Source organism: Augochlora pura, chromosome 2 (genome assembly GCF_028453695.1).
Source record: "Augochlora pura isolate Apur16 chromosome 2, APUR_v2.2.1, whole genome shotgun sequence".
Lineage (NCBI taxonomy): Eukaryota > Metazoa > Arthropoda > Insecta > Hymenoptera > Halictidae > Augochlora > Augochlora pura.
The window spans coordinates 19131173-19152627 of NC_135773.1; the positions used below are offsets into that span (position 1 = coordinate 19131173).

At 37.4% G+C, this 21455-nt stretch overlaps 1 protein-coding gene across 1 annotated transcript in view; it reads left to right on the forward strand.

The window, feature by feature from the left end:
• The window catches only part of LOC144478273 (dynein axonemal heavy chain 1), a 95119-nt gene that overhangs the window by 56253 nt on the left and 17411 nt on the right, over positions 1-21455 (forward strand). The window contains 13 exon segments of the mRNA XM_078196041.1: positions 54-259; positions 352-514; positions 931-1091; positions 6326-6541; positions 6792-7007; positions 7187-7349; positions 8830-8999; positions 11126-11334; positions 15440-15542; positions 15899-16027; positions 17652-17772; positions 21053-21183; positions 21260-21365. Of these exon segments, the coding sequence (XP_078052167.1) occupies positions 54-259; positions 352-514; positions 931-1091; positions 6326-6541; positions 6792-7007; positions 7187-7349; positions 8830-8999; positions 11126-11334; positions 15440-15542; positions 15899-16027; positions 17652-17772; positions 21053-21183; positions 21260-21365 (2094 nt within the window).

Genomic DNA, 21455 nt, shown 5'->3' on the forward strand with positions numbered 1-21455 from the left:
AATGTTTCAATTACCGAATGGTCAATGATGTTAATTTTTTTTCGAATTTTTAGAGATCGAAGTGCCCACAATGGACAGCGTGAGGAGCGCGACGTTGATCGGTTACCTCTTGATCAATGATTCGAACGTTCTTTGCATCGGTCCCACCGGAAGTGGCAAAACACTCACCATTTCCGGGAAATTGTCGAGAAACATGCCTAAACGATTCATCTGCGATTTCATTACGTTCTCCGCTAGGACCACAGCCAATCAGACTCAGGTGGACGTTGATATGATTTATCTATGCCTATAGTTGCACTAATTTGTCGCATACATTAATTGGAAGTTCATAATGTTTTGTGCCGTGGAAAGGATCTAATCGATGATAAGCTGGGAAAAAGGCGCAAGGATGTTTACGGACCACCAGTGCTCAGGAAACAAGTGTTCTTCGTCGATGATCTGAATATGCCCGCGCTTGACACGTATGGGGCTCAGCCGCCAATTGAACTAATTAGACAGTTTATGGACTTCAATGGTAAGATTTTTCCTTGCACTCGTTGACCACCATGGTGGTCAACGTCATGATTTTTTAAATTTGTATTTATTACTAGCTCTTAAATATCGCTTGATCTTCTTACAATTTCATATCCGCAGCAACTCCTTTAATTGTACTTTTATCAATGTAAATCATTAGAAAGAGTTGTTTAATTTTTCTATTTTATTTGTAAGTTTTAGGTATAATCTGATTATATATTTTTTGTTTACAACCGTTAACCAGTAAACAATAATAATAAAAAGGTAGGAGATGAAAAAGTGTGCATTTAATATTACGCATTAATTAACGAACAGTTATGCCGCAGAAATAGCAGCGATTTTCTGATGCATTCTGATACATCCGCTAATCGAAATTTAACGGTAGAATTAAACGTGGATTTCGATGGATCGTTTCAGGATGGTATGATCGTAAAGAAATCGGATCGTTTCGAGAAATCGAAGACGTGGGTTTCGTGGGAGCGATGGGCCCACCAGGTGGAGGCAGGAACACAGTCACCAACAGACTATTACGACATTTCCATTTTATTGGGTTCCCGGAAATGGAGGACGAAGCCAAGGTAATTAATTCATACCCCCAAACAACAGAAACTGTGAACATCGATTGAATGCCGGGAGCTATTCCATTGAATTTTCATCCGCACAATTCGCAATTTTTCCTCTTTTTTGTGTGCTACTTTGATCCGAATAATTTCAATAAATCATTCGCATAGTCACGGCTACTAACTTATTCAAAGGGATTATTCCCAACCTGTTACCGACGGACGATGCGCGCCTTTATCAGTCTTACGTTTCCGATGCGCGCGATCCTAGTCTCTCTGTCTTTTGTTTCTCTTCCACGCAGCGTCCACTTTACATTCGGCGTGCACACGAGACAGTTTAAAATGTGCATTTATAATACGTTTGTTAACCATTTAATTATATTTATATATTACGTGTGTTCGTATCTTCCATTACGACCAAGCTCCTGCTATCACAACTGAGATAATATGAAAAAGGAGGAACGTATAACATACATGTACATAGTGTTTCAGTTGATCGAGGTTTATACAAATTATTACATTGTTAATTTTGCTTACACAACAATGTTCTCTATCGACTAAAAAAGACAAACGTCGAATAAAAATGTCTAAATTTTTGAAAATAATATCTCGATATTTTTCAATTGTTTTGATTGTTCAACTATAAAAAGAAACATTTTCTGTTTATTATTTCATCAATTAAAAGAACATTTTAGGCTAAACATAGTTTCAAGAAAAACTTGTTTAAAGTTTTTATATACCAATGTTAAACATTTGCATTTTTAATATCATACTCACTATGACGTTGTTAATTTTTTTTTCAAGAAAATATAAAAAGAATCGACATTTTCAAAGGTTTACACCAAAATACTCCTTTCACATTCATTTCCACTAGAACAATTCATGACACGTATATCTCATTTTCACAAACCCTTAATTAGTTCTGCTGCGTAATTTTGATATTTTGCTTGAATTCGCAGATAAAATCGTGGTAGGAATATGTTGGAAATAAATGTGCTAGGAAATGTTGAAATAAAAAAGCAGAGCGGAGAGATCCCAATTTTTGTTTTGGCTCGCCGCAATCCACTAGCCAAAAAAATCCCTAAATTTTCAAATAAAGTTCTGCTTCTCATTTCTCTAATCTGTACAATTTGTGTTATGGAATAGATTGTTCAATGGTTGCATAATATTAATTATTAGACAAGCTTAAAAGAGTTATCTTCGATTCGATAAAAGATGCTCAGGTATTTATGTTTGGCTCCCAATGGACTGTTAAGTTACTGTCTGTGGATAAGGCGTTAAAAAGAACACATGGCGTCGTAAATTAGGTACACCGGTGCGTAGAACGTGTGAACGCGATAAGCAATACAAGAGTGTGATAACTATCTTCGTCTTTACGAAGGATTTTACATTTTTCGGTACATTGAACGAAACCTCAAATAAATCCGTCTCCGAGTGGTCGATCCACGCGGAATATTTCCAGCAGTGTCTCATAAACGGAACAGTGCTACCTAATGGACTGAGAAAATCGACAGGCCGAGGAGGCATGTCACTTAGAATAATTTATCTTCGTCTGATCGGCTACCTGAAAAATTCCCGCTCGCCGATCAACGTTCGAAGTTCCAAAGTGCTTCGCCCTTTTCTCGCACCCTCCTGCAGGCGGGCTATCTTTAACCCTTTCACTATGGCAGTGTCGTCCGCCGAAGTACTGTCATTGAACGAAAGCTCGCGCCGGAAATATGCACGTTGCGTGTAATTTCTGTATATACGTTTTTCTTAGTTTTAAATAACTGTGCTGAATAAAACAGTCATTGCTTTAATGTAACAAGTATGTTTACATTTTTAATATGAAAGGACCTACAAAATTATTTTTGTATTTTGCCTACGGATGCCACTTGTATACACATAATTTGGATACCGCATATATGCGGCGCTCGTACCCACAGGTCGTCGCATGGATGTCGCATATATGCGGCACTCGGCGCGAAAGGGTTAAATAGACCCTAATTACACCGTATCACAGACATAAAGTGCAGTTGTTGGCAGAAGTATTGGCACAGCAATTCCGCGAACTAATTATTAAAGAAAAAGTGCATCTCTAAGCATGTTAAAAATACTCTGTATCGATCGCAAGAGATAATAGCTGGATAGACGATTCATTTCAAATCAATTGTAACCAGGCTTCAAATTTTTACGTAAAATATTAAAAGAAATAAATAAAAATAGGAAGATATATATTAAAAGTGTTGGGTATAGATCGCAGGAAATACAAATCGACTAGATAATTTATTCTTTGATACCAAACCTGAAACACTATCGATTCCATATTGTAGAATATCATTGAAGCGATGAAGATGTTTAGATGGGAAATACTTTAACTTGAAATTGAACAGTGCATCAATGTAGTTGAAACTGTTATAAAGTGGCGCTCGCTCATTCTTGTGCTCGTTGTTTCGATCAGTTCACAGATTGACTTCTGACCCCTCATTATGCTATCAATCTATGTAAGCAATGACGGGATCTTGCTTTTGATTTTCAATCAAGAATCTAGCTCTTATCGAACTATACAAATTGGAAGGAATTTTTTACACAATCGGGCGACCAGTTGCAGTGTTTTTGGTTCGTTTCCGTGCATAACTAACTTTATATTTACCAAAAATGACTTAATATATATTTTGTTTCTTTTTCAAATTCGTAATTTTGTTTTGTGAAGTTTAAATTAAAAGATCTAACATCGACAGAGCAACGAAGACGAGTAGATGGTTTCTTTCTGATGGAACATTTTGTAGAAAGCATCGCAATATTTAGAAAAACGTTCTTCACCGTAGCGAAGTTAACACAGAATTCGTATTAACCGAAACATTCGTTTCTGAAAACTAGCGATATCTGAAGTAATTTATCTGCACGCAAGCTTCTCGATGAACTGGCACCAAGTAATTAGAAATCCGAGCTGTGGAAACCGCCATGCGCGCGAAGACAGAAATACATTTGCCAGAACCGAGTAAGCAATCGTTCTCGATTCGACCTTCCTTGAATGACTTTAAACCGAACGTGGCGCGGGAAGAGGGTGGAGGTGGCCAGAGGGTGGCCGAAGGAGGGAATTCTCTATCGCGTAGGGGTAGTTACGGACGCTCATTATTCGCGGTGCGAAGGTAATTAAGATAAATTATGGCGAGCACCAGAACGATTTACGAGACCTAATTGCAAACCGACACAACCGAGAGGACAAACAGAGACCCAGCCCGTCCCGGTCAGGGCACGATTCCATTTCATGAGCGGCAATTATTCCGCATGGGCGTGGATCGGGCCACTTTCGATGGAAGAAAACCGGATGGGAATCGAGCGTGTGGAACTCGCCGTCCAATTATATGGCGATTAATGACAGTTTTTTCCTCTATAATCCCTGACAAACTTTTTTTGTAGAGGATCAACTTCTTTTGATCATCTTTCTCGTAGTTCGAATTTTTCTCGTTTTCAAACACCCACTAGAAGCGGCCCACGTTCCGCAAGGACGTTTTTAAATAAATTCACCCTTTGACAACGTGCCTAGCAACGTTATACTAGTCAGGAGCGTGCGGGTTGTTTAATCACCTAACATTTGTACCGGAATCGTGCTTTCGTTGCTTTTGACGATTCGAGGAAGAAATCGTTTTTTTTTAGTGGAGAAACTTATTGTAATCTCAATGCTGTAATACTCTGATTAACATTTACAGTATGTTCTCGGAAAACGAAGCGTTAAAGGTCGCCAGTCCCTGCACCTTTATGACATGCATCTAGACATAAAAAGGTCTAATATTATTATTAAGTTAGGATATACAGGGTAGGGCAGTAACTATTGCCACCTCAAATATCTTCAAAACTATAAGTTTCGCAGAAATATTTGCTGAAACAAAATTGTACAGTACGAAGGAGGCCATCCGGTGGCGATAATGGTTCTTTCGCAGGTGGAGGTACTTCGGATATTTAAAGGTCACCTTCATTTTTTTACATGGATCGGTCTCTTTTTGCTTCGATATCATGATAGAGGATTTTAAAACGAGTTCAACGACCTATTACACAAGGTCCCCTGCAAAAAAACTATTATCGCCACCGGATGGCCCCCTTCGTACTGTGCAATTTTGTTTCAGCAAATATTTCTGTGAAATTTATAGTTTCGAAGATATTTGAGATGGCAATTGTTATTACCCCACTCTGTATATACGGTATTAAGGAAATACCTGCAATGAGCCCAAGCGTAATTAGAACTTTTAAAGATTCGAGGGAAATCTGTAGCTGTGTAATTAAGAGGTTTCTGAGTTTTTGCGTTACTCGACCCATTGTATTTCTCGGGCACGAAGAATAGCGCAGAGTTGTTATAAATTGTTATAAATTGTTCGTGAATCATTTATTTGCAAATAGTTTATTCACGAATTATTTATGCAGGGTTAAAGTAACGGCTAAAGAAACTATTCATGTTCCATATTGAGTAATTTCAAGAAATAATCGGCGTTTGTTCATCTTTCTACCATTACTTGCTATACTACGGCAGTGCATACATTCCCTTCTAAGATAACATAATTTTCTCTCGAACAATATTTTTCCAACGTTACAAATGCGAGAATAATTAAGGGTGACAGAATAATAATCTATTCCATTGCGGGGTTGGATCCAATCCTTATCGATCTGTGTTGTATCCGAGTAAGTCTTAACTCTAGGTGCTGCTGCTGAATAAAATATTCTTGCAACTTTTAAATTATACATGCAGAAGCTTTAGTTTTACATTGGTTTTTCTCAGAAAAGGCGTCGAACAAAAACGTTTATTAATTTTCACAGTAATAATATGATAATAATAACAAACAAAATATTTCATTGTTATTTTTGGTTCATACCAGAAAATGTCATTGCATCATGACGGTATACTCTTAAAAAACTGCTAACTAGTTATGTTAAGTAAGTAAATAGATGTTAGTAATAAAATTGAAAAAAACAATAGCCACACATACACCTTCCAAAGAGATTGCAAATATAAAAATATAAGCCGCATGTAAACTAAGTTACGATATATCAGTAATATAAATTTTAAAGTTACTATAAACTAACTTGACTCTAAATTATCGCAACAATAAATTTGCTCAGTAATCAATACACGTGTTAGTGAACAATAATACTCGCGGTTTCTCAGAAATAAGAAAAATTTCAATTACACCACTATGATTCTACCCCACTCAAATCAGTATTACTGCAAGTGGAAGAAGAGATGTACAAAATGGATAACGTTAGAATGTTCGTTTCAGAGACACATTTTTGGTACAATTTTGGACTCATGGCTGTCCCGCACGGAACAATTCAGTGATATGCTGAACACGTTCGTCGAGACAACTTTGAACTTGTTCACTACGATATGCAGCGAGCTATTACCCACTCCAGACAGGTCCCACTACACCTTTAATTTGCGAGATCTCGGCAAAGTTTTCCAAGGAATGCTGATGATGAATCCCGAGAAAATTAAGGTTCGATCATGGGAACACTTACCACGCCGAGCTTCAATTCCGGTTAAAGCTCCAATTAAATCTTGGTGTTTCTTGAAATTGATTTGTTCAAACGTGCGAGGTCTGTTTAAAGTAAAGAAGAAAGTAATGTACTTGCATAACCAGTCGTTCTATGATTAAAGAAAAGTTTATTGTTCAAGTTTGCCCAACAATCCATTGTTTCCCTAAAAATATTGTTCTCAACTGCAATTTTCAAATGCAGATTCGTGAGGACCTGTTGTTGTTGTGGTATCACGAGAACCTGAGGGTGTTCAGCGATCGTTTGGTCAACGACGAAGACCGGAAATGGTTCGACGGCTATCTCCGTGGCATTTTGGAAAGGAATTTTGAATGTGACGCAAACAAAGTCATCGGGAACGTTGTACGGTTCTACGCTGACTTTTGCGGGACTAGCAGGGATTATGAACAAATTACTGATATGAAAAAGGCACGTAAGAAATATCTAACTTCATCTAACAAATTATCTGTGTACCATCAGCAAAATTGTTAGACAATCTTTTGTTTAGAAAAAATGGTTAAAAGCTATAAAAGAATTGTAAGGTTCAGGAAAGTAATTAAAGAAAGCGAACGAAATTGATTAACCGATAAGAGCTATCTTCGTTCCAGATGGAGCGTGTGTTGGACGATTTCTTGGAGGACTATAACGCCTCCACTACTTCACCCATGAAGCTGGTGCTGTTTCAGGACGCGATAGATCATATCTGCAGGATCAATCGGATCCTGAGGCAACCTCGCGGAAACGCCCTGCTCCTGGGGATGGGCGGATCAGGTGATGCAGAACTAAATTCAGTTCTTGGAAGTGTTCATCGAGCTGCCTTTATGTCTTTTCTTGACCCTAACTGTTTCAGGGAATGGTGGATGGGTGCTCGTTACGTTGACAAACAGCCCCATAGAAATCCTCATAAAAGGATCCTACATATAACCATAGCTTAAATGCTAACAAGGGTCTCCCTAGAGAATCTAAAAGTTTTTCATTTTCATAACTTGTTTTACTTGAGTGTACCACTGTACAGTTACCATTCAAGCTTATACATAGCGTAAAAATTCTGAAAACATTTTTGATAGAAAACTCGCGATGTAGTCAACGTTTTCAATTTTATGCACTCAGTTTTGAACATTTATGAACACTGATTGCGTTTTAGAATCGCGTTAAGACTGTTCTATGCACCACGTTCGGTGTTGGAAAATGAAAAATGTAATTGAAAAAATAATTGCAATGGACCAATGTGTCAAAACAACTTTTCAGTACAGTCAAACCTTTGAGGTGCTCAAAGCCATGTTATACGAAACATTTTTAATGGATTTTTTCGAGCGTTTCTCTCAGAAATGTTTTTCTGAACACTCTGTCATAGGATCTGACAGAGAATCTCCCAGTTGCTTCTGTATCACGTTCATAATATACAGGATGTGCTATATAAGATGTCACCCACTCTTTTCTTAACACAAAACCTACCATCATCGGTTAAATGAATGTTTCCGTATTTCTTATCTCATAATTGTTGAAGGTCGTAATGATGCTTCGATTAAAACTTCTTGAATTTATTTATTTATTCAAGCACACGCTACTATAAGAATTAAATAAGTTTTGGTTCTGTAGTTTTTTATGGTATCATGCACTTTTATAGATTATGTACATTTATGTTGTTTGTAAGTGACCGAAATTGACGTTTATTTTCTTTGTAAATGGAAAATTAATTTATATAAGTTATTCATTTACTTTGTTTGCTTTAAACAGAACACACTTTTCGAATGTACTATCTTTCAATGAATCGTCGTGGTGTTAATACTATTATAAAAAAATTATTCGAAGAGAAGATAGAGCGGGTGACATTTGCAAAATATGTTTAGTGTTAAGTAAATAGTATTTTCTCATGATTTAACGAAATAGTATTTCCATGTAGTATTTCATTGAAACATTAACTTCTTAGGCACGATGCGGCATTATTGTATTATTAGTTATTAAAGTAAACGATTAAAGTGAAAGTGTATATGCACTAAAAAGAAGAATATATATAGCTATATACAGCTATATCAAAAGAAATATATATTATGAAAAATATGTTAATTGAGTTATGAAAAACTTCATTTTCAGCTGTGCTTCAGAATTTAAATGAAATGTTTCACTGTTTATAATTTCATATAAAGTTATTTCATATTTATACCAGCCTCGATAATTACATATTCTCATAAGCTGATGGAATTTATCAGCTGATGGAATGGACATTTATTATGTTATTCGCATGATGTAGGTCGTCAGAGCTTAACAAGACTAAGCGCGCACATTCAAGACTACTACTGCTTTCAAATCGAGCTAAGCGGCGCTTACACCGCAAACGATTGGCGCGATGACGTTAAAATGTCGATGATGAAAGCTGGTATGAAGAACGAGGTGACCGTGTTCTTGTTCTCAGACACCCAGGTACGTCCAACAATGTCATCCTCATTTAAGATCTTTTTGCAGAAATTTCTATAGTTTTAGCACGTCTGCAGAGTTCAATGACCATTCGTGACACGGTGAAGTATTAAACCAGTTAGCTGTTTTTGACGAGTATATACACCTACTACAGCATTTATACGCCTCATAACACAAATTGTTGTAATGTCCCTACGGCATTCGTTTAATGTCTCTATGATAGTATAACACAAAGAATAGTCGCAGTAATTCAAATATGTTTCAAAGAGATTCCAACAGCCAACTGATTAATCGAGCGAAATCTCCAAATTCCCGTATCCAAAATCAATATCAAAATCCTCCGTACAATTCCCTCCTTCAATCATTTGAAGCATTATTAGTTTGATATCTCTGTGAATTATTTCAAACGAGAATTTTCATCGTTTGATTCTTCGGAGACCTTTATGTGAGTGTATTAAAATGATTCACGATCAGAAGATCGTTAGAAGGTATCATTGTAGATAAAATTTCATTGGAGATAATAGACACAATAATTTCTGTCATTTACTCGAGAGCTTGTTAGAGAAAGTTGTAGGATCAAATATAAAATCGAAGGGATCCAGAGCGTTTGATCCGTCGCGCGTCAAGTAAATATCAAAATGAAACTCGAGATAAGATCGAATCGTTCAGAATCACGCGGCTTCCGGTTTCGTCCCTGCACTATTTATATTCTTGGAAGACACCGTTTCTCTTCGATCGCCCTCCATCACCACCCTCATTGTCTACGTTTTCGTTTCCCGGAAACTGGACCGGATGGTCCAACCCCCGGTCATTTTTCACGCAAAGAGACACGTAGGACGATGTACGCTAGTGAAGACTGTCTAAAAATTATGCGAGCAAGAATTTAATATTAGTTTCATGTTACACGACAGTCTACGTAAAATGAGATCAACAATTTATTGCACTTCTGCAGGAAATATTTAATTTCAAGGAAAATACGTAATGGGGTTTCGTTTATCAAAAATTGATGTAAGACTTCGTAATTTCTAACCAAAGTTGTTGCAGGTTGAAATAATAATACAAGAAATTGTTGATTTAAAGGAAGGTAATCGGTATCACATTATTACAACATTCATAGTGTGGTAGCAGGAATAAGATAAATTTTCACAGAATAAAATCACGAAGTAAGATGCATCACGGATGCATCATATAAAAGGTCCTTAAGAATAAATCGTAAAAATAGCTCATATCATGGTTTCATCTCTGAATCTTCGATTTTATTCTCCGTCAACGTTATATGCAACGAACCGCGTCCCAGGTAATTTCGAATAAATCGAAGAAAGGTGAAGAACCGAGGTCGAATCTCGAATGTCGTCCGTCGGCAAAAGCCGGAAATAGAAACTGCAGTCCACGTCCGTTTTCGTTCTACCTGTGTAATATTATCTCTTTAAATTCAACTGCAAAGTGCGACGACCCTTGACTTTCCACGGGTTGCTACGTTCTCTTGGTTCCGTTCACCATGGATTTGTAACATGCTTTCGAATGGTACAACCGACGATAAACTGTAGGTGTAGGTTTACACAAAAATTATTCCGGAAATTCTGTAAAACCTTGCAGACTATGCATAATAGAAGAGAAAATACCAACGAAGTATTTAAGTAATTACGCTGTATTTTATTTTGTAACCCACCGTTCAACATATAAATCTCAAAATTGTATAAATAGAATAGAATTGAACAACCCTTAAAAAGACTAAAACTATTGTTACAGCATATTACAGAGTCTCCATTTCACTACATTTTATAAACGATAATATTTTATATTGTATATTCTCAATCGATTTTTTCTTACATATTACCTTCATATAAACGACTGAATAAAACGTTACACTAAAAGGTCATACGCCAGAGTTTAGTGTGTCGTTGCAAAGGGAAAGTTGAAATCCTCAAACCTGCCGTCGCGGGATCAATCTCGGGGAAAGTTTTCGGATGTGTTCGCAGTCGTTCAGATAGCAAAAGTTATGAGACTGTTTCGCTAAGAATTTAGAAATATCGACGGCTTTTCGAAAGTCGGAAAACTTTCTGGAATCGTTCTGTAGGTCGTGAAATGTATTAGACAGTTCGGCACGTTTCAGCTATAATTTCTGGTCTCAGGTTAAGAACGAATCGATGCTCGAGGACCTGAACAGCGTGTTGAACAACGGGGACGTGCCGAACGTGTACCAAACGGATGAGATCGAACGGATATTCCACGCGATGCGTGGCAGAGTGCAGGAGGCTGGACTCCAGATCAATAGAAGCAACCTTTTCTCCGCCTACGTGAACTCCGTGCGGAACAATTTGCATCTAGTCATCACGATGAGGTATTTTCTCGCTCCGGGTTTTACCACCTTCCGGTCGGACCTAGCCGATTCGCCCCTTTTTCCCTGCCACCCTTTTTCGCTTCGGGCACCCTACGTTGATTCGGAATTGAAGCGGGAATAAAGAACCGGGGCTAACTATCGCTAATAACACTCGAAAGGGGAACACGGAAATTGAGATCGCCGGGATCCAGCGCTGACTGTCCATTCTATCGGTAATAAGTTTCTTTAGAGGCAATTGACTCTGGCTCGTTCACGGAGAAACTGAGGGGGCGGGGGGGGGGGGGGGGGCAGGGGGCACGGCCTTGCCCCCATATCGAATAAAATTAATTCGCCATTTCTGGATTCGTTCGGATCTCCTTGATCGAGTTTCCCCACGTGTAGGCTTCGGTTATTCGATCAGTTGTGAGATCGCAACTGGACATTCTGGATGGAGATGAGTCTCGAGAATCGTGCTATGTCACCCGGATTATATTCCGATACTATTGTAGAGCTTGGAACAAGCTTTCTATAAATTATTAGATTAACCAGTATATACATTAATTATTTAGGAAACTTTTAAAAGGTACATTCTCCAAAATATTTTCATTAGTTTTAAGATCATTAAGAATTCATTTAAGAGCACTAAATGCAGACTTATTAAAGAGGAAACTTTGTGAACTGCTACTGCTGCTAGTTTAAAAGTGCTAAATGTTCACATTTAAATCAATACTTTGAAAGAGTCGACTATCCTTAATTCTAGACGGTAATCTTGTTTGAAAATATTTTTAAAGCAGAGTAACCGTAGGTGTTCAATTAAAACTTTCTTCCACTTTCAAAAAGCTAAGAATGTTCAGATTTATATGTTTTATTGGAACGGGAAAGTTAACTACTACGTCAAAGCTAGTTTTTACAGTGATAGGTATAGTATAACTTATTATATAAGAACACGTCCTTTTTTACTTACCCACTGTTTCGAAATTACAATTATGTACTCAGAATGCTTCAACAATTTTCGTACGCCCTTTATAAAAAAGGTATGCGTTCGTAGATCCTGTCGAGCGTTGATCAGACACGTTCGGCGGTAGACGTGACTGAATATACGTTTTCTATCTTTTTACGAGCTTTACTGCACACTGTGCACAAACGATGTGATAAATTATCTATTCCGAACGATGTACGCACAATATCGTTAGGATAAATACAACAGAATTGGGGAAAATTGATCAAATAATCGAAAAAATCATCGGGGATGTCGGAGGTACATTTACATAATAGCCGAACGTGACTACTACAACGACTCTATTTCGTTTTCAATGGTTTACCAATTACTCCGGTTCGATTTGTTCCAAGTATATTGTTGAAATTCTCATCAATTCGCATTTCCATCCAGATTTTCATGTTTTGTGAATTCACATTCGAACGATAATTCCATTTAAATTGATCGTCACATATCCATAACGAGATTGCAGGCATTGCTCAGTGATCCGAATTGGAATCCAAAAAGTCAACTTTCAGCAATTGAATAAAGGGATTAGTAAACGGATTCTGGTTTCTAAATGTCCATTTGTCTCGAGTATACAATATGAATGAATTATAATAAACAGTTTTGTAGATCGAATATTTTAAGAATATTATTTTGTCCAATAAAATTGGATTTCTTCTTTTAACAACCTCGATGATATAATTTAATACTTTCGTTTAGCTTTTATTTCTTGATACAGGGATGCAATAATACACATTTTTTATGAATGAAAAATTATAACTTAAATTAACAATTACTGTATAGAATAGATTAAGAAAGTAGTACTGAAAAGATAAAAAATTCGTGCGATGCGGTGCATCGACGTTACTTCGATTAGATTATATCGACCGATTACATACACTACTATAGTATATGTTCATGCTGTAAAATTGATTATTATGAATTATTATAAAAAGTATTCTTTGACACGTTCGCGATCCATTTTTAGTGTTTCGATCATTTTTGTATGGACTGAATACGAAAAGATTTCTCGAATTTATATTTCACATATTCGCATTTCACATGAATGATAAAGATATTTAATTATCTGTACTTAAAGATGGATATATTTTAAACGTTTTCAGTGAAAATTTCATTGCGATATTCCTAAAATTATAATAAAAGAGTACACGATTTTCCAATCCGGACCACTGTGCAGCGATATCGTTTACACCATTCCCAGAGTTCCTAGCAAATAGAATGCTACAAAAGCGAAGTACATACTAGTGAAACAAATTTCACTACCATGGTACAGTTGATGTGGAAAATTCAGTAACATTTTTCTTCCAATTATTCTACAGTTCAGCAAATTTCGTTTTACAAACGGCGAAAATTCTCTTATTTTAAACAGAGTCGTAATATAATCCTGGATAATCTTTTACGCAGAATACGTTTGTCCCATTCATGAATAATTAAATTTTCATAAATATAATAATACCCTGAAATCCGGATGAACGAAGAAGCAACGTTGAAAATTTCATAAAGCAAAGCTTCTAAATCTGCTTTTGCGACTAAAGTGCCTTAAACAAAAGTCATCAAAATTGCAAGCAAAGCGTACGTGTTCGCAGTTGTGCAATGATATGAAATGCTTTCAGCGTATCCTAAACGAGATTCGAAATCTCTCTCCCTCTCTCTCTCTCTTTCCCTTTCCCTCGCTCTCTCCCTTTCTCTTTCTCTCCCTTTGCGTCGACAAAATCCGATAAAAACTCTCGTATAAGGCAAAATAATTAAACCAACTGGAAAGCCTGGGTACGAATAATTAATACTTTCCATTTTCGATCGACCGTTGCAAAAATATCATGGTTTCATCTCCCAAGTGAGAGATAGATGTATTGAAACGTAATATAGTCCAAGAGTGCTTGAGTGGTGGAGGTAGGTCAGAGTTTAAAAAATGCCGTGGCCAAACAAAGTTTTTATTATGATGTAGTAACAATAGAAGTTCAGTTTTATTTTTATAAGAGGAAAGGTGATAATCGCAACAATAATAGTAATAATAACGACAATAATAGTACTATTAAATCTAATTAGATCTAAAATAGTGTGATAGAATGTAACAGAATCAACTACTTCTATCACACAATTGTTGAAAACGTAGTTGGAAAGATTTTCCTGAGCTACAATAATCACTGTGTCTATTGTACTTAAAGTAATTTCACGTTTCTGACAATCGACAAAAATTGTTCAAAACAGTTTTACCAGATGAAGATAGATTTGGGTCCATAGTCAAGGGTTCCACAAACACAATCCCTATAATTTACCCTTTAAAACGTAGTATTCTGATTTATCTGTTGAAACGTAGCATCCCTGCGTCAAGGTTTGCTAAATATCAACGTTTAAAAACTACCTAAACGATCCTTGTCAAAATGCCGTGTAAAACGAAAACTGAAATAACGAGAACAAGACATAAAGAAACAAGTTCAAAAGCCGATACAAAACTAAGCAAAAATGGTAAAATCAAACTGAAGCGAACATCGATACACATGAGAGCAAATTCTTCAAACATGTTGGGAAATAGTTGGTAGCACAGAAAACTGCGCAAACACAAACGCAGTGTGCCCTTGTGTATCAAACTATTTCTAAAGCTAGTGTAAATTCCCACACAACCGTAAAACTTGCAAGACGGGTCTCAAATGGAAAACGTAACATCAAATAAAACTGAAAAATATTATTAACCCCTTGACGTACCGTTTTCTTCACAATCACTGTGATTAAGAATTTTTCAATTGGCACAATTTCTTAGAAGGGACAGAACATTAATGTTTATTCCGTGTCTGCATGTACTTGTATGCTTAAATATCAATAACAAGCGACTAGAATTTGATTTCTTCCACTCTAATATCGTGCCATGGGGTTAAGGGGGCACGGTAAAAGAAAACTAGTTCGCCGGAGAGAAAGACTGCGCGAGGAGAAAGTCGGTCGTTCGAACGAAAAATGGCGGTAGCGTAGTACCGGATCGCGAACAGGCAATAATCATAACCAATTGGCCGTTTCACGTTTATTAGAACCGTTCAACGTTCACTTACGCGACAAGCTTAATCACGAATCATCCGGCGTCCGAGCCGGCGCGACCTAATTTGATCAGGCGACACTTTTGTCTGTCCGCAGCCCAGTCGGTGAGGTTTTCCGTGCTCGCATCAGGCAGTTTCCGGCGCTGGTCAATTGCTGCACGATCGATTGGTTTTGCCCGTGGCCGGAAGCCGCGCTTCAAGTACGTAACCTAATCCATTGCCTCCACCGTTCTCTCTCACTCTCTCACTCTCTTTCTCTTCATTTCTCTCCATTTCTATCTCTGTTCCCGTTTCCGTCACCATTGACGGGTCAGGTCGTCGCGCCGCGCCGTCAAACACGATTATAGCTGCACGCTGGCATTAGTACCATTCCATACAAACGCCTACTACCAATTAATCGATCATATATTACAGTTCGAGCAACGCGGTATCAGCTGGCCAACTCCTCCCTCTTTCATTTCGCTAAGAAAATCGATTTCCGAAGCTTAACAATTCAATGTCCACACTTGCGATAGAATATACCTGAATAATGTCGTAGTATGTTTGATATTTTCAGAGTGTCGCGATGCGATTTTTAACCGACATCCAGGACGAGTCTATTAACGAGAGCGTCTTGAGGGCGATCGTCAAGATGTGCCAATTTATGCATTCGAGCGTGATAGCGGCCAGTGACCTCTTCCTCAAGGTGAGAGAAGTTTTTTAACCCTTGCATTCTAAAGAATCGTTACAGCAGCTCAAGGTAGGAAATTCCTTTTTGCCATGAATAGACTCGATAAACAGAAACTAACTTCTGTTTTGTTAATTTCTAAAGTTATAAATATTTGTGGAATATTTGATAATTAGTTACAACGTGATGTAATAATTGTGGTAGATGCAAGTACTACAAAAAGTTTATTTACGATTATATAATATTTACGATTGGCCCGATCATCTGCGCGAGTTTGTATACGTTTTCGGCCCGGTTAACTTTAGCTACTACAATTTCGAATTACATAGAGAACGTTGAATGAATTTTGTAGACATCATTGAAAATTGTAGCGCGTTATACAGAGAATTTACGTCTCTGCGGAGATTAATAGAAAGGCATTCGCCTCCGCTTGAATGCAAACACTGGTTATTCACGATCACAGCCAAGGGTTGAGAGGGTGAGGCGAGGAGAGACGGGCATTGGCACCCGACAAAGTAATTATTATCGTTTTCGAGGAGTGTCCCTCTCCGCAAAACTTCCGACGTTTACGCTTACGGTGAACTAAAAGGATTCAGAACCGTTCGTTGAACTCGATAATTGGTTTTCGTGTTGCTGAAAAAAAATAGGCTAACATGACGACTAAATCGTAGCATTTATAATTAATTTCGTCGGTAAATTCGTCTCTCTTTGGTAAACACGCGTGGTATATGTACGAAAACTTTCGCTGATGGACAAATTCACAAAGGTCATAGCCGATTAAGATGGTCAAAACTGCCCTTAGAGATTTTTCAATGAGTCATATCGCACATTTAGTTTTCTTTTTCTTTTGACAATGTTGCAGGCGAGTAAAAAATCTGAGAAAAATTGAGTACAAGAGCCGTGGTAGTACCTTATCAGGGAATTAATATAAAAGTGTTGGCTATATTAATTTTCGAGAAATCTTCAATTTTCCGATTTTTGGGGGGTTTTTCATTTTTAATAAGCACAGCTTGCAACGGAAAAATCTGAAAACATTCTATAACAGCCGGCTTGATGTCCAAAATAAACCATAACTACCCTCACGGACAAGTTACAGGGTTAAAATTTTGCACAGATGAGTTTTTATTCGTCAGCTATCGAACGGTATATGACTCATTGAAAAATCACTAAGGGCAGTTTTGACCATCTTAATCGGCTATGCCCTTTCGTTGGCTCAATTTCGTAGTTGAGCACTTATCTCAAAGTAAAGCCGATAGTTTGCTAGTTTCATTCTGTCAGTTCAGATCTTGGACTGAGTAATTAAAGTGTAATTGATATAAAGTTTAATAGACACGTGTAAATTTAAGACAAAGCGATCTCAATTAGCGACATGAAGCAGTGAATATTGATCATCAAAGAGTATTGTCGCAGAAAATATAATTTGCAATTAGGACTTCATATTTGAACCTTTATTTGATAAAATTTATTACAATAACAACGTTAAGTAAATTTTATTACAATAGAAATAACGTGTATGTTTAGATTTGTTATTGGCGAGAACTGTTATTATCTATTCCTCGAGCAAGTGTGCGAGAGACTGAACTTAAATTATATTATATTCATGTCACAAGTAGAGATTTATCGAAATGTAAAAATTATGCAGGAACTGAACCGTCACAACTATGTCACTCCGACATCCTACCTGGAGCTGCTTTCCAGTTATGGGAGTCTTCTGAGCAAAAAGAAGAACGAATTGATCGCGGGAAAGAATCGTCTCAGCGGAGGTATGAAATTTGATTTACAGTGTTCGCACACAGCATTCGCTCTCAACGAAGTTATTTTCCAGTGTAACGAAGACTGATTACTTTTCGATGCCGCGGCATATCACTTTATCGCGTGGCACCCTCCGTCAAAATATTTTCTTTCCCATTATTGGAAGATTTATTGTAAGACTTTACCACAAGTCATATTTCCACGTGTATTGACATCCAACCGCGTACAGACGATCTATTCGTATTGGAATAATGCTACCTAGTTACCTTCCCGTGCTAGTGAAGGCCAGTAAAAGTGAACAAAACGGGAACGTTTCAATTGATAATTATCGAACTGCGTATCAATTCCTCGCGCTAAATTCAATCCGTGGAAAAATGAAACGTAAATGTAAATTGCAACGCAACTAGATATAGACTGTCATTTAAGCTTCCAGTTCCACGTGGTCGCGTCGATGTAGGCTTCTCAACACTGTTGGGTGACTATCGATCTATGTCCTGTTACTTTTCGCCCTTTTCTCTATGCTCTATACACGTAACACTGTCAACAAAAAGTAAGGTGAATTTGTTTATAAAATGTAAATTCTTTATTTATTCTTTTTTTATTTTTTTTTCTAGGTTGGTAGGACTGTCTATAACATGTGCCAAGCGTCTGTTTGTCAAAAGGTTTAATTATCTCCGAGTTACACGTGTTTTTGTAAACAACCAAAAGTCATCACGATAATGCACCATGTCATACTGCATTGGTTCTTCGCGACTTTTTTGCCAAAAACTCGACTCATATCGTTCCGCAACCACCGTATTCGCCTGATTTGGCTCCGTGCGACGTCTGGCTATTCAGCAAACTCAAAAGGCCAATGCGGGGACGCCGTTTTCACACGATTGAGGAGATAAAAACCGAATCGAACAAGGTCTTGAAGGCTCCGACTGTTTCGAAGACTGGAAAAAGCGTTGGCAAAAGTGCGTTTTATCGGACGGGGATTACTTTGAAGGGGATGAAATTGATTTGTAAGAATAAATAAAGAATTTACATTTTATAAACAAATTCACCTTACTTTTTGTTCATAGTCGTACTTGTTCACGGTATGTCGGTCGAGAGTGAAATTCCGACTCGATCGACAGTCCCCTGGGTCAGAGGTAAGGGACCCCGGACCGACTAATTCCGCGGACGACGAATTACGGAAAGTCTGTGGAATGGTGATACGTGTCAACTTCGGATTATTAACGTCGTCCGCGGATGGAACAGGAACTGCCAACCGCGGGACCGGAAACAACGGTGTCGGGAAGCGGAACTCGGCGAGACAGTCTATATCGATTAAACAGATTCGAGCTTATCGATATTTAAAGCTACCGAATAATCGGTAAATAAATAAAAGTCGATGGAGACGACAATTATAAGTGACATTGCTGGCACTTGACGGTTTTACACGATTTGTTCATTAGCATCCCTAAAAGCGGACGTTTCCGTTTGGCTTTTAGCAATCGGTGTATTCGCCAATATACGGGAAACGTATTTGTCGAACCAATTCTCCTAGAATTGTTATTGGATCTATTTCATCTATTTTTACTAAATGAAGTTGCCTACTAAATCCTGGCTTACAATTATTAGATAATGCTCTCGAAGAAGTGGGTCAACGGAACGAGTTGAACAATTTTAATCGAATTTGAGATACACCCAATTTACGCAAAGTGGATTTGTTTTCTTCAAATAAAAATTACGTTAACATAGTCTGGAAATAACAAAGACAAAATATCGGAAATTTAATATGGTATAATATAAAATAGTTATGAGATTTTAGAAAACAGAAATAAGTTATATTCGGCGTCTTTATCTTCATAGCTTGAAATATTTGAAAGTTCGACTTCATTTTCATTGTTAACGTAAACTTTATCGGATGACTTTTTCTCATTTATTTTAGCAAGTTTTCCTGTCGCTGACGTTCGCTCCAACATTCGATCCGATTTTGTCAAAATTTGAAGGCTCGGTTAGTGTTTTCGATCAACGTTTGTGATAAAGCTTTTGGTTCATTCAAAAGCTTTACGGAGATTTATTGTCTGCGCTAAGTCTCGTATCAAAAATACTACATAAATATTATTTATAATTTATATTTTATTGTGTTTATAATTTATTAATAATACTAACAATAAGTGAAGGAGGAAACGTTGCTCTAAATAGTCCCAATGCTAGATCAATGTCCCAGGATTAATTTACGCTAATGTACGATCTGCAAATATTTACAAGTCATAGCGACATTAAAATCACGAAATCCACGCCGACATACAGACAATAACAAACTGTGTTAAAGGCTATGAACCATCCGTGTTAAATTTTCTATAGAAATGATATTGTGAGGGCACCTTTACTCCTCCCACACTACAATTCGAGATGAAACGTTGATTATTATGACGTGAGAGCATCGGTCATAACCATCGATACTCGTTTGGTGCTAGTAATGACCACTCAACGGCTAAGCTTTGTCCAATTCTGAACGGATTTCGTTACCTCAGTTAGGATTTCAATTCCAAGCTCGAATCGTTCCCATTATTTGCCATCAAACCAACCATTCAACTATATCGCATAAGCTGTAGTTCCTTTCATCGTACATCTATGTACGTGTGGTCTCTTTCAGAAGAGCCTCCGATGCGATATCTCTGGAAACGTAAATTATTCCACGCACAGAGTGATCTGTGCGATACAGTAAACAGAGTTAAAAACTAAAAGTACCTATTATGTAACCCTCACCAGGGGGTATATAAGATTTCCATCGATTTTAATATAACTTAAAACTGGTATTGTTGAATAGTTGCACAATACTGTTCCACAGATTAATGTTTCTAGATAACGTAATGAACTTTGAAATAGGATCCCACTTTTAAAGTAGGAGCATGTAACGATTATAGACCACCGTTTTCGTACCATGATCTCGTGTTTCATTTTAAACGCCCGTTTCAAATTAGGTACGCTGAACACGAAACACAGATGCTAGCATATACATTTACTTTTTACAACTGGCTGTTAAATAACGGTCTTTTCATGAGCGAGTGTATGAAAAAACAATGTTCAAAAATGTGAACAGAATTCTCACATGTAGTTTCATATGCACTAACTATCTTTTATTGTATCGTTTGTGCTATTGTTCCAAGCCAGGGTCACGATTTGGGTGTATTTTTATTTTAAACACAATAGAGCAACATAGATTTCTGATGATAGATGATAAATAAATGGGTACATTGATCCAGTACAGTTTGGTTTGAAGTGTAGAAAAATGTGTTAATTCCCGTTTGTGGCCTTCAGGTTTGGACAAATTAGCCAGCGCGGAGGTCGAAGTGAAGAACATGCAGGAGCTGCTTGCAGCGATGAAACCGCAACTGGAGAAGGCAGCGGAAGCGACGGCTAGAATGATCGAAAGAATTACCGTCGACACCGTCAGTGACGCTCGATGGCTTTCTGATTTCGAATGAAATTGTGCAACTTAGTTTGAGCAAACATTATTATCAATAGGTAGAAGCGGAGAGAACGAGGCAGCAGGCAAAGGACCAAGAAGCTATTGCTACCAGAATGAAGATAGAAAACCAGGCAATCAAGGATGAAGCTGAAGCAGATTTAAGTACGTTTAATTAAGTCAGACAAAATTTCGGACCTTAGAATTCTGTTTTCAGATTCATTAAAAGGTGCATCATTAAACGTTAAATGTAGG